This window comes from Fusarium falciforme, chromosome 5, assembly GCF_026873545.1.
Source record: "Fusarium falciforme chromosome 5, complete sequence".
Taxonomy (NCBI): domain Eukaryota; kingdom Fungi; phylum Ascomycota; class Sordariomycetes; order Hypocreales; family Nectriaceae; genus Fusarium; species Fusarium falciforme.
Window position 1 is genome coordinate 1,736,460 of NC_070548.1, and position 14,235 is coordinate 1,750,694.

At 54.2% G+C, this 14,235-nt stretch overlaps 3 protein-coding genes across 3 annotated transcripts; 2 read left to right on the forward strand and 1 right to left on the reverse strand.

Annotated features, from left to right (window-relative positions):
- Positions 1-68: 68 nt before the first annotated feature.
- Positions 69-1,798, reverse strand: NCS54_00676800 (SHNi-TPR domain-containing protein; the record flags this gene model as incomplete). Its single annotated transcript, XM_053152215.1, has 4 exons — positions 69-356; positions 419-767; positions 823-1,058; positions 1,115-1,798. The coding sequence occupies 4 exons, from the start codon at positions 1,796-1,798 to the stop codon at positions 69-71; spliced, it is 1,557 nt and encodes a 518-aa protein (XP_053008190.1).
- Positions 1,799-3,080: 1,282 nt separating this feature from the next.
- NCS54_00676900 (VOC domain-containing protein) lies at positions 3,081-3,627 on the forward strand (the record flags this gene model as incomplete). Its single annotated transcript, XM_053152216.1, has 3 exons — positions 3,081-3,101; positions 3,153-3,469; positions 3,537-3,627. The coding sequence occupies 3 exons, from the start codon at positions 3,081-3,083 to the stop codon at positions 3,625-3,627; spliced, it is 429 nt and encodes a 142-aa protein (XP_053008191.1).
- Positions 3,628-7,184: 3,557 nt separating this feature from the next.
- NCS54_00677000 (Hypothetical protein) lies at positions 7,185-9,455 on the forward strand (the record flags this gene model as incomplete). The annotated part of the gene is made up of 1 exon (XM_053152217.1): positions 7,185-9,455. One exon carries the CDS (start codon positions 7,185-7,187, stop codon positions 9,453-9,455), a length of 2,271 nt encoding a protein of 756 aa, XP_053008192.1.
- Between the last annotated feature and the right edge of the window lie 4,780 nt (positions 9,456-14,235).

Here is a 14,235-nt window from a genome sequence, read left to right on the forward strand (position 1 = left end):
CAAACTCCATCCGTGATTTCACCCCTTGTAGAGCCCTACCGAAAGAAAAGCAGTAGATGTTGGCCGTTTTAAGCTTCCACCTTGGCCTTCTTGGCCTCGGACTCCTCAGCGGGCTCTTCGGCCTTTCGCTTGCCGTTAGACTCAGCTTCAGGCGCAGCAGCCGGGGCGGGAGCCTCCTTGTTCTTCTTGCGGACGAGGCCACTAAGATCGGTGGCAGTCTTCTTGGCCTCCTCGACACGAGCCTTGGTCTCGGCGGCAGACTCGCCAAGAGCAGCCCCAAGGATGCCGCCAAGGGGAGTAGCATCAGCACCCAGCAAGCCCGCGGCGTCAATAGGGTCGTTGCGGAGGTCAACGAGCTACAAAGGGTCAGTATAATGAATACACAGGACACACAGGGAACGAAAAGGTAAGGACTTACTCGCTGCTCCATGTCGCCGATCACTTCCTTCATTTCCTGAATCGATTTCCGCGCCAGCTCGTTGTCCTCGGGAGAGGCCATGGTAGCAAGCTCAACCTCCTTGTTCTGGAGCTTGAGCTTAGAGCTCTTGATGGCCAGCTCCATCTCCTTGACGGCCTCATCACGCAGGCTTTGGTCCATCTCCTCGCGCTTAGCGCCAGTGCCGTCGTCATCGGCGACAGTCACGGAAGCAAACTCCAGAGCCAGGGAGAGCTTGAAGTGAGCCTCAGCGATGATCTCGGATTCCTCGGGATAGAGTTCCAGCTTGTACTTGAGCGAAGTTCGGCCGTCCTCGATGGCATTCGGGTAGCTGTAAGCGCAATGGTTAGGGCGGGGACGGACGTATTCTCAGGGCCTACACATACCGTCCATTCTCGAGAGAAATCTCGGAGAGGGCATCGTGAGTGTCAGCCAGACGCTCCTTGACGTGCCGCACGGTAGGTGAGTCGCCCTCTGCAACCTCCTTGCCCTTGCCAGTCTCCGTCTCTTCGGTGTCCGGGTTTTCCAGTCTCTTCAGGTAGCACACTCGAGCGAGATCAAGAATCTCAAAGGCAGTGGCCAGGTCGTCCTCATCCTCCTCCTCTTCGCCTTCGGCAGCTTCCTGGAAAGGAGGTCAGCTTACAGTCCGCTTTTCCAGCTACAGGCTGGGCTACGTACCTCTTCTTCATCAGAGTCATCAAAATTCTCGTCGCCAGTAAATTGGAACAGAGGCTTCTTCGCATCAGCATCGACCTTGGAGGATTCGTCCTTCTTCGCTTCGTCCTTCTGCTCCGCGATGATGGCAATGCCTTCTTGCGTCACCTTCTGCGCCTCGGTCTGTGCGGGCTTCTTGGTCTTGGTTCCGGCCCCCTTTCGCTTTTCGGCCGCGGCGGGCCCTCCAAGAACATCGCTCTTGCTCTGTCCGACCTTGAACAAGCTGCGACCATAATGGAAGAGGATTTCAGCGTTCTCGGGAGCAGTCTCGCCATTGAGCTCGGCCTGCAGAATGCTGGCCCTGGAGAAGACTTCGGCAGCCTCCTCATAGTTTCTGTGGGCATACAAGGCGGTTCCCTTGGCGCACAGGTCGGCGAGGGTGACCTTCTTGGAGTTGGGGTCTTGGTCGTTTGCGATGAGGAAGTCGGTGTTGGGTGTGTCGACATTGGGGGTGCCAACGGCAGGAGTTATGGTGGCGGACTCGGCCTGGTCGTCAGGCTTTGCAGAATCATCGGGCTTCGCAGAATCGCTGGCAGGAGCCTCGGCTGGGGCGCTAGCAGGCTCCTCGGCCGGCTTCTGGGGTTCGTCGATGATCTTGGGTGTCTCGTCGGCCACGGGCGCCGCCGTCTGCTCTGTAGCGTCGGCCATTGTAATGCGCACTTGCAGGAGATAGGGCAGTAGCTAGGCCAATTGATGAAGGGTATAAAGATGCAGGGTCTGATGAAGCCGATAAACTCGAGATGCTTGATGCGCGTCGTCGTTGATGCAGATGAGAGATTCGAAAAATGGCGACGGCGAGTGGAGGGTTTGCGACAAAGCTCAAAGACGACCCAGCAACGGCGACGCAGGTGGTATGACGCGCGTGGTTCGGGGGGAAAGAACGAGATTTAGCGCGTTTCATTGGTCAGAGACAGCGTTGGTGGGGCGAGAGCTCCTTCCTTTGATCGAGCTCCCTTGTCTCGCCTGCACTTGCCTTGCATAACGTATGAACCCATTGATCAGAGAAAAATGGACCAAGTTCATGATATTAATATTAGCACAACAGATAGGGCAAGAAATGGCTGATAAAGCCAACAACTAGACACCCACGTTAGAGAGGGAGTACCTATCTACTAATAAGTACGTTCCCATGTACTGTTTTCAGTCCTTCTGAAAGGTCCAGTGTAAATCCATGGGCTCACGTTGGAGAAATTGAGTCCTACCCTACAGGTTACAGATGACATCTGAAGTTTGAGTTGTCATGTTCCTTCAGCAACATATGAAGCCGAATTGAGCTTATCGATGCCAAGGATGAGACTTGGTAAGGTTTCTTGTGAGTACCAGTGTAGTTTCCCCTCGATATCAGTCATTCCTAGGCTGTTGACGAATGCATTTGCGCACGCTCCTCCACCTTTCTTTACCCACTCATCGTGATAACAGTCATGACAAGGATGCGAACGTCGCAGCTCAACAAAACAAGGGGCTGGAAGTTGTTTCACCCAAAGGCTTGTTTGCACTTCAATGTATCGAGCCGTCTTACGGCACCATGGCGTCGATCGCTAAAGCCCAGACCTGTAGCCCCCCGCAGCGGCGCCGGGAGTTCACTAATCATCGCGGCGTGGCGCGTTCCATCTCAGGCTTCGTGCGCGACCGGCACGCGAAGTCATGTGCCCCTGGCTCAGTCGCGCACAGCACCATTGGCTCAATTGCAAGCCATACCCAGGCAGCAACGCCTCAAACCGGGGCCTGGTCAATCCGTTGAGCAACGGGCTGTGATCAGAGTTGATATTTGAACACAGGGCGGAGGCGTTAATAGCGTGAACTGTCGACTATAAATCGGCGGGGTAAGTCATTGCTTGAGATGAGAGAGTTGCCATCGCTCAAGACGCCATAGTCAAATCATCAAGAACAAACAGACTCCTCTCTTTGAACAATTGCACTAACATCAACCATGGATGAGAGCCGTGTCCAGGTGCCGTATCTTCAAATTACCCCTCAAGGGTCTATACTAAGGCCACTCTAGGAAGCCCTCGGCCAGATTTGCTGGCTTGAAGTACCCGTCCGAGACTTTGCCCGTGCCAAGAAGTTCTACACCGAAATTTTTGGCTGGGAGGTCATGGATGAGCCCGCAAAGGCCGTTGGTGATTGCGTCAAGAGCATGCACTTCTTCAACAAGGGCAAGACTCTGCACGGGGCTTTTCTCGAGCTTGACGAACCCTACCATGTCGTCAACAACATCGCTGAACGCCCGGCCGCCTTGCCTCTGATGCCAACCCTCTGCGTCGTGGACTGCGAAGAGACACTGAAGAAGGTCGCCTCAGCCGGCGGCAAGACGGCCCTGTAAGTATCCTGTCCTGTTGGCGCCGGAGTCCAAGCCCGAGAGATACCCCGACTGATATGCCTTAAGTCCCAAGACGGCCATCGGCGGAGAGATGGGATATTTCGCCCGGCTCATTGACACGGAAGAAAACATGATTGGCATCTGGTCTCAGAAATGAGCCAAGTCTCGAGTTGGCCAAGTTGGATAGTAGCTGCGGGACCGCGTGTTGGTTGACTGATACCATCCGGTCCTTCCCACGAGTTGAATATGGAAGTAAAACCGGCTCCTTCACCCATCGTGATCAACATTCATGATGATGATACGAAGTGATATGCGTGAAAGTTCCTAAAGGTGGAAAAACTCCAAGAGTCAAACTGTTACTTTGGCGAAACCATGCTGCTGACCAACCTGTCGGTACCTCAACGCCCTGGATAGGATCAGTCTCGATTGCGACTGCGGCCTTGGTTGTTCTCTATTGGATGGAATAGCGCCGTTCGGGTTGATGGCGAGATTGTGTGAGAAGGTCAAGACGAAGTAACGGAGCCTAACTCGTTAACGAAAGCTTATGCAAAACCTGCGCCTTGAGTTCTCGATCCACTGGATCGTTTTTAGAGCCAAGGCCGTTGTCAGGACGAGACCTCATTTGTGGGATAACTGAGCCGCGGCCCGTGAAGCTAGGGAGCGGCGCCGCAATCCCGGTGCCAGCTGGGATGAAGTCCGGGGTCGGAGACCTTGCCGAATGATGAAACGCATTCTATTCGTTGGTGCCTCGTAATAAATCTGTAACTTATGGCCGGAACACTGAGAATCCGATGGGTGCATGCTTCAGAGATAGAGTGTGGCATGTGTTTATATGAAAACACCGCGGAACTAATTGTATGCACCAGCCACTTCGGGGTCAGAGCTTGGGTCAATATCTCGGTAAGAGAATGACCATTGATTGAAGGTAATGGAGAAAGAAATAGCATGGTATGATATGACAAGAGGGCGCCGTGACTGGACCAGAACAGCAAATGTGCCTGTCCATCGCCATAATCCAGGCTCTTGCCTCAGGTTGAGTGAAACATGGTTATCGCGATAGTAGCAACGGATGGCAAGGCAGAGTCGGTGGGTGGTCAACACGTAACATGGAGATCAAACAAACTTTGAGGATGTGACAGGTTGCGGAGATTGCGTGCGTGCGTGCACACATACGTAACGTCTCTCTCGCCATGGTTGATGCCGCGATGCTCCCTAGAGGCATCAAGGCCCTGCTGGACCCTCCGTAGTCATGAACAATGGCAGAGAGTAGCACCGGAATCCACTGCAATTTTGATCCGGCCGTCTGTTGCCGGCCGTCTGCTACCGAAACATTGGCAAGCCGAGTATGCTCCCAACTCGAGTCCAATGAATGAGGTGCGAGTTAGTCGAACGAAGTACGAGATGGGTCCATCGATAGTCACGCCAGTTTGTGTCGAGTGGACTCCTGTTGTGTCATTTGGTAGCTTTGTAATTCGGGCTCCTTGAATAGAAACCTGGCCAAATCTCGTCAAAAGCAAGGCCTGAGAGTTGACCCCTGAGATAGCAAATGCATCTCGAAATGGATGCAACCTGTCCTTCCTCTTCCTGGACGATGGCGATGTCGTCCTGTAGCTGTGATGTCGCATGGCCTTGAAACAAGTACAAGGGTCCCCCAATTGTCCAAGGGACAAGGGGTACTCGAAACAACCGCGAACCGAATTTAAAGCATTGAAAGAATCTGCGGGGACTGTCGGCTGCGATTGGTGGATAATCGGCAACCCCCAAAGTCCAGCTATCAAGGGCCATGGAGAATCTCAAGTCCATCGCCCTCACAACCCCCCCCACCCTCGTCAAACCTGCCATCCCGTGGCGTTTTCCCTCCACTCTGTGTGGAGTGAATGAAATGGCCGAGGGGAAGGTTGTTCATCGTCTGGACTGTAGGTACTGTATGTATTACCAGAACAGAAGGAGCCTTTCTCATGCTGTCCCTTGACTTGGACCCAAGAAAGTCCGTCCACTGCAGATGAATCGTTAGTGTTGCCTTTTAGGTCATGGGTCGGCCGCTCTGGGGTCGGTTACAAGTGCGACGTTGCGGGAGTAGGTGTAGGTGTTCCATGACCTGGGCTGGGCTGGGCTGGGGAGGCGAAATGGCAGATTCTGGATGCATTCCACGCTTCACGATGGGGTCTCAAGACGACGGGACGGCCAGCTTTTCCGATGGCTTATCGGCAATAGATGAACTGAGAGGGATCATCACCTTACGCAACCCCCAATTCCGACCAGAACCAATACCCCCACAGAGATAGTCTCGGTGGTTCCTTCCATACCCGATGCGTACGTATGTACGGAGGAGCTCAACCGGCCACTCTTTCCTGCAGCAACGGATTGGATGGTTGATCAGCTTTCGGTACTTACTTGCCTTGCCCTTGCCGTCCATTAATGCTTGCACACGCACTCATGGAAGGAATGGATGGCAACAGGGACTGACCCAACCTTTTCCACGCACAGATCAGAGATCAACAGTGACAACCTCCATTTGAGTTTGGTTCAGCAATTCTGACTTTGTTCATCTAAACGCGCTCCATACAGTACATGCGACCTTCTCCGCGGCATACACGCACGGGTATCCATCTCGGCCTCTATCCCTCTCTGGAGATCGTGATATATGTCTCATATCCTCAAGGTCCAAGTCAAGTCCCAAGTCTGTGGTTGATGCCGTCGGGGTCTGCATCGTTCGCCTCAGCGTAAATCGCCCTGTGGTGGAACAATTACTACGCCCCCGCCGCCTGTCTTGGTCGTCTCCCTTCCACCAACAGCAGGGCTCGAGTTTCACCCACATCCCGGTCGCAACCACTCTCGTTGATCCTGTCAAGGTCGCCCCGGGTCCCAGCTCGTCAGCTCCATCAGCTCCATCAGTCTCTGTCAGGGATCCTGTCCCTTGTTTCGCCCCGGCCGTGCCCTATCTGAGCCGGCTCAAACATCCCATCGGTCAAATATTCCTCGCTTGGCACTTTAGCGACCCAAGTCTCGCCGCAGGACATCTCGTCTTCTGCATTGCCTCGCCTGCTCTTCCGTACAGTACCCACGACTCGCCCACTTCAGCTCGACTCTTTTACTTGCTGTGCCGTCCGTCTTGCGAATTCATAGCCCAAAAGGTACCGACCTAACCAGGCGCCCTCTTATCCATACTATACCCCCTTTCCTCCGTTTTCGAGAGACTACTCAATCTCCTTCGCTCTCTTAAACTGGTCGTTCGTCTACTTCCCTCAAACCTCACCTTACCCCATATTCCGACATCGTCCCCACTGGGTCCGCCTTCAACCTGCGAACGCATACTGCATCCACTGCACGAGATCTCGTCACCTTGATTCGACTACCATTCTAACTCTAGCCCGCGCTTCAGAAACCTTTGCGGCTCTTCTCCTGCGACTCCGTCTTTCGAACCCTCTCGTACTTTGCCGACCCGAAACCGCTGCACGCCTCGAGCCGAACTCGACTTTTTGCGCCGGATATCGAAAAAGCGATATTGCATTTCGCCATACACGAACGAACCGTACTTAACCTGACGAGTTTCCGGGAATTTCTACTGCGCATTGGAAGCGCTTGCGATTGGTGGTGATGCGACTTGGTTTGGTGAAGGATATTGGGAATCTTCGGACCCCATTTGGATAAGCCACGGCGATTTATAGCTGAAGAGGTGGAACTAGTCTGTCGCACTGGGAAGGAACGACAAAAATGGCCGCCGTCCAACCGTTGATGCCTGAGCCGCCCCTCGGGCCGACACCATCTGTCACATTGAATGGCTCAGAGCCCGTCACCATGGACCTCGACCGACCGAGTCAAAGCCCAGTCATGATCAGCGAGAGTACATTTGGGAGTACGCCGGCAAGAGGAGACAACAGGATTGTCGTTATCGTCTTTGGGCCCGGACAGGATCACATTGTGTCGGTTTTCGCAGAAGTCTTGGGAACGCCTTGCAGGATAAGAGATGGGTTCGGGCGCGTTTCAGCAGAGGATCGTGGGTTTGTTGTTGGCGTTGCGGCAGGCGAGGCGAAAGGAGATGTCGCTGTGCGCAATCAGGAGCTTGTCGTTGCCATCAACGCTCACTGTGTGAACCTAGGGATGCCGCCGGACCTCCATCTTTCCGCCAGTTGCGACTATGAGTTTCTCTATACCGAATCGCCCTTCTTCCGCCGCGACCTTGCGAGGTTCATTTCTTTTACGCTCGGCCAGATCAATCATCACGAAGCGCTTATGGCGAAGCCGAGGACTTACTTCATCTCCACCACATTCCCAGACGTTCATGCTGCTCTGCCAAACATCGACATCCTCACTGTCGGCGCAGATGCCGTCGAGATCCGGGTTGATCTACTAAGAGAACCAACCGGAGATGGCAGTTTCTCGGAAGTGCCCAGTCTCAGCTATGTTGGCGAGCAGGTAATGCTTCTTCGCCAGCGGACAGAGCTCCCTATCATTTTCACGACCCGATGCACAAGGGAGAATGGGAGATTTCCGATGGACAAGCCCGAGATTTACTACGAATACCTCTATCGTGCTATCCAATGGGGCGTGGAATACATCGATGTAGAGCTGTGGTTGCCCGAGGAAATTCGAAAGAAGCTATATGAGCGCCGGGGCAACTCGCGCATCATGTCGGCCTTTCATGACTTTTCCGGGACCTTTCGATGGCCGTCCAAGTATGCCCAGGAGGTGTTTGAGAGGTCAAGGCAGTACGCGGATATTATCAAGATGATTGCCATTATTAACGAGCATAACGAGAACTTTGAGTTGGAGTATTTCCGTTCCAAGATGCGCGCAGAGTACCCCGACGCTCCCCCCTTTTCTGCGGTCAACATGGGCGAGACTGGACAGTTCTCGAGAACATTGAACCCCGTCTTTACACCCATCACACACCCGCTTCTCCCCATAATAGCCGCTCCTGGTCAGTTGAGTGCGGCTGAGATCAACGCTGCTCTGTCTCTGTTGGGCCAGCTACCAAGAAAACACATCTATGGAATCAACAGCACAACTTCTCGATGCGCCACTCCCCAGGCGCCATTCTACGAAAAATGTATCAACGAACTAGGCCTTCCTCACCATTTCGCAGTTGTCGAGAGGCACCCCAATAACCCTGGAAGCATGGAAGCTTGGTGCAATCAGAAGCATTTCGGGGGCGCATACCTCAACCCTGGGCTACCACATCACACATTGATAAAGAACAGTCCCTTTTTCGCAGCGCTAAATGGGGGTAACGGTCCAATCCTGACCGAGGCTGCTCGCGCTATTGGCGTGGTTGACACTATTGTTGTTCAATCTGGCTCCTCGTCAAGGTCGTCGTCACCCGGATCAATGCCTTCCAGTCCTCGTCAACGGCAGACCGACTCATTCGACTCCAGCAGCCAGTCAGGCTTGGCACCGACGGCCTCTCTTGTCTTTGACAACGCGGGATGGAAAGGAATACTAAGTACACTTACACGAGACTTGGCTCCCTCTGCCTACTTTGGGCGCTCGGCTGTGGTGATGGCCTCGTCGTCCGATGACGCTGCCCCGGTATTCTTTGCCATGAGGGCCCTCAGGATTTCCAAGATTTATACGATAGGCTTCCGCACGCCTACTTCTCTCGCTCGAAATGCGCCTCCGATCGAACCGTTTATCAGCCTCGAGAGCCTTCAGCGTGCCCGGTCAGTGGGTGATGACAGCGCTCCGTTTGTTATTGTGTCGGCACTTGGCTGGGAGAAGAGCCATCTGGTTGGCATGTTGCTACGAGCGTTTGGAGCACCCGGATCGAGAGGGACGACGAACACGAAGAAGGTTTTCCTCGACTTGGCCGACGGAGCAGCACGGAGGAGTTCGGATCCAAGTCTGATCGCCGAGAAGAATGGATTTGCTGCCTATGGGGCAGATGACGTTGCTGCTTTCACGACAGTAGAAAGCTTACGGTTACTAGTTGGACAGAACGTGCCGTACAGTTTCGTGCGGCTGGCTAGCGGAGGCCACCGATACTGAGTCTGGAGCAGTCGACTCGGATAGACCGTCAACTCTAACGGCAACAACATGCTATCGCACATGATACTCCAGAAAGGAGATCAGATATCAGTTCGACTCGAAAGAACGACTTTCCTGATTCGACGTCGGTCCTTTCTTGGGGAAAAGGACCGACGACTGAATAGGCTGGAGGTCCGATGAAAGCCGGGTTTAGGGGAAAAACCTAGATATCCGCCAGGACTACCGGCCAGGCCGGTGAACGGGAGAACAGGGAAGCAGCACGCCCTGTACAACCGCACCAACTGTGCCGCTTGCCAAGCAAGCGCCCACGTCAATCGAGGCCGCTCGGCGTCTCCTTGCACAGTCTGCCCCTGGACAAAGACTCGAAGCTTTTAGATATTTTGGGCCTGTGGCGGGTCCAGCTCAACCCCCGAAATGAACAAGCCAGCAAACCAAACTCTGTGTGAAGAAAACAAGAGAGGTCTTGCCTGCTGGGGACAGATCCGGTAGACAAAAGACCCATGGGCCCTGGGCCACTCGAGTGGGTTTACTACATCCTGACAAGACAAGGGCAACGCGGGATGACTTAGCGCTACCCAGACTGCACTGCCTGTACCACTATGGTCAAGAGCATGTAGGACTCGGTCCCGCGGGGATCTACGGCTCTGTGCTCTTGCTCCGGAGTGTGTACGTATGTACCTGCCTTTGTATAGGCCGGCCCTTGCAGGGCTGGCGATGAATATGAAGATCATGGGTGTATACGAGATCCGGTGGGCTGGGAATGGGACATATATGTCAGTTGAATATTATAGGCACTTAGTTACTGCTAGCAAGCATCGTGCAGACGCAGCGTATGATAGAATTTGAAGACATCTAGAGCCTCACACCGCCCGCTTGAATCTCGTCACATGTCGTCGCGCCTAGCCGATGTGGTGGACGCCTTTGCCTTGGCCAGATATGCGTGCCTGTCTCTTGGTGTTTTGCATGCCGTCACTTACTCACCAAAAAGCAAGATATCAGCGTCAGTAGACAACGCCATAAGGCCTCATCCATACAGACAGGTAGCCAATGCCTCCTGTGCTCTGGCTGGGTACGGTGTGAGAAGGGTTTAGAGGCTGTGTGAGGTTCAGGGCGCTTGGGGTGTGTACGTGTGTGTGCCTCTGCTCACCCTTGCTGTGGCTCCTTGGCCACTCACCTCCTCACAGGCATCGTGTGGGGTGAATGATGTGGATGTGAGATGCATAACGGTCGAGCAAGGTATCCAGACTGGGTAGGTAGTTCTGGTCAGATTGCCCAAAGCATGAGACACATGTGGTTTCCATGTTGGCTGATGACGAGTCCGAGAGAATAGATAGCATTGAGAATAACACACTTTGAGACAAGACATCGTGAGATGATAACACGGGGGTCACATGTCTAGACATGAGGCACCCAGTGTCGCTGTTCATAGATGAAGGACGTTGAATGGGGCACAAAGCATGCATCTCTGGGCAAAATTTCTTGTCCAAGGCAAGGCCACAAGACTGGATCCGCATGGCAGCCACACCTGCTCAAGACGCTGCTGCGGAGATTGCTCGACTGAGAGCGTCAAGCGAGAGCCAAGAAGACATGGCCCGCGAGAATGCCGACAACTCGCAAGTGGCGCACGAGAAGGGTCGCACACCACGCTCCCGGTAGAAAGCAAGTGAGGGGGGGGATTGACCCGCCCATGGAGGGGATCTCCAGGTGTCTGGATGGACCTCCAGACGTGGCAACCTCTCGAGGGCCAAGTCGTCGATGATTCGATCCCGAGGCAGGGAATAGGGGGTGCGGGTAAAGTCCTGGTGGCGGTATGCAGAGGAGATGAGAAGACGGGACGAACAAGACAACACCATGCTCTCCAAGGATTAGCAAGTTGGGATGATGAGAGGACCTTTGCACTCGCCTCGACAGGGGCACCAGCCCAGCCCAGCCCAGCCGTAACACCTACCGCGTGTGCAGGACTGGTCTGTTTGCCGCAGGAGGTCGCGGCAATGGGTTATCTCCACTGCCCACTGTATAGCCCTGCTGTTTAGCCACAACTCAGTCCCCCTTGAGGCCAGAAGCGTGCTAATCTGCACCGCGGGAGGGCCGGTCTGCAGGCTCACACATGGGAAACTTGCAGAGACGCATCATCTCCATCACGGAGGCTCGGCGAAACGTCTAGGGGGAAACAAACACACCCATAAGATGCTTGATTGCGTGTTCAGCTGCACAAGAAACGACCAGTGGTGATCATGTTTGACGAGTTGATACTCACGGTGTATCAGGTCGAGGCTATCCAGACCCGTTTTTCCAAGCAAACTTTGAGTAGTCAGTACCTGCGACCTCACCAAGGACCGACTGCAAAATGAAGGAGATCCAAGGGGCAGCCGAGTGGGTATGTGATAGCAAGGAGACCGTACATACCGAGTAGAAGGCATAGAGTCTACACAAGCGCCCGAGCAATGGGCAACCCGAGGCACGCAACCGCAATCGATCTGTTAGCGGGTATCAAGTCGGAGCGGTAAGCAAGGGACTCGGAGAGGTCGATGTGAGTGAACCACTGCTAGGTTATGGGTAAGCCAGGGGCTTCTCCGCTGGCTGACCATCCATCCTTTGCACTTGAGCCAGTTGGCCCCGAGGGCCATGGATGAACCCACAGCTCCATGCCCTCACGGGAGCCACCACCTCAGGTCTTGCTTGAGCTGCCGGGGCACAGGGATGCCTAAGCCCTACAGGCCATGCAAGTCCATGATCGGCCTGAAACCCTTCGATCGCGGTTGGCGAGCGTACCTGGGCGATCAGTTGGATCTTCGGCTCGAGGGCCTGGAATCAGGCAGGGACAAACCATGTGGTCGAGGGAGAGAAGAACCGCCAGTTACTTGTTCTGTCGGAGCTTGTAGCTACCGGAGGAAGCTAGAAGTAAAAAGAGGCAAAGGCCCGACCAAGAAACCGATCGACTGGGTTTGAATATATTTTGACACGACTCATTTCTATGCTTTCGAACGCTGGAAAGCTATACCTTGCGAGCTAGGAATCGTTCACCTGTAGCGACAGGAATACCGGAGATAGTAATCCTACCTCAAGTGCCGCTTTGGATACATGATCCTGACAGCGGCACCTGGGTCTTGAACTGGGAACCTCCACCTCGGGGTGGAGCATGAGGCCACTCTGTACGAACCGAGACAGCTTTGGAGTCGGTTTGCTCTCTAGGGCAAGCTTGGTGTGCCAGTTGCCAAGTGACATACTGACGATGGAGTCGATAGAGCCCTAGAAGGCAGTTTGCCTGGGACCCATGGTAGGAACCCATATCGGCAAGACCGATCATATTTGTTAATATCATGGCCGTGATAAATAGTAGACCTCTCAAGCTACCTGTGATCCATGAATCCGGCTCTCAACTCTAAACTGAAGAAAGCCTGGATCCGAGCACGGTATCCGAGTCCAACCAGCAACCTTGTCGGAGGATGAGCCCCGGGCGATCGCCGAGTGAGCCGCAGAGTGCGAGATGAAGGCTTTAGGCGTCGTCGATCAGCGGCGCCTATCGTGTCGTATTGGCGCTTCATGGTGATGAGAGTTGCATTGCACAGAGAGACGAGAGACCAAGTGTGTGCTTCTGGCAGGCACTTAGGCGCTTGTCCGGACTCGCTTCTCAACACGTCCTTCAAAACATCAAAGAAAGCGCAGAGTTGAGGGCGCAGACACCTCGGCCACCATCGGAGCTGGTTCCCCTAGTTGAGACTTCAGCCTGCTCAAACACTACGACCCATAACCTAGTGTGAACAGGTCAAATCCGCGGGGAGTAAGCTTCTCGTCATAACCAAGTGATGGCGGGCGTTGTGTGAATGATCTCAGATCTTGAGCCATATACGACGACGCGGCTGGTTTCAGCTTTAGGTGAGCCAGTCATGGTGCTTGCGAGCATCGGCTCGCTCACAGTGAGAAAAAAAAAAGACAGGTTCTGGAGGCTTCAGGCTCACCAGGTCACAGCGTGAGAATGGTTCGACGGCCAAGCCCATCCAAGCCGGGTACGGATTGGGCACCTGGGGTAAAGTGGAGGAAGGCACCCGGACAGGGAGTCGAAAAGGGCAGGGTGCCCGGCATTCCAAGGCTCGCACATAGCAACTGATCCGCTTCTAGAAACCATGACGCCAGGCAAGGGCTTCATTGGGCTGATAGCCGTCTGTCTCTGGTTGTGTTGGGTCGGTCGACCAAGGGAACTTGTGCGGTCCTCGTTGATTTTGTAACGCATTAAACTGCAGCCTTTGTCCATCTGAATCTAATGCGAAATGCCTCGCCTCGGCATTGATGGAACTGCACACATGATGCGCTGGCTCGTCCCCATCGTGTATAATATTGATTAGTCTACCTCATACGGCACCTCGATCGGACGCCGAGGCGAGTCTTAGTGCCGTGGGTAGCAGAGCAACTTGGACCTGGGCGGCATGGCATACAGGGGGGCATTCGGAAAGGCGTGGATGTCCGGCCGGACTCAAGATCCAAATCGGGGGAGCAAGCCGTCCACGGCGTGCAGATGAGCACACACCACCTGGCGACACTAGCCATGCTGTTAGCCTCATCAAGAATCCAAGGACCGCCTGCTGTAAGAGAGCGCCAACACAGCGGAGAACTGGTCTGGCCGTCAAGAAGGATGCGAGTTTCTCCAGGGGTTGCTGCTGATTGACAGGAAATCCAGCACAGCGACTCGCCACTGGTTCGCCCCAATGCAAGCCTTATGACTGCAAGAGATGCTGGATACCTCCCCACATATGCAGGTACAACGTCCGTCTGTCTCACCTCT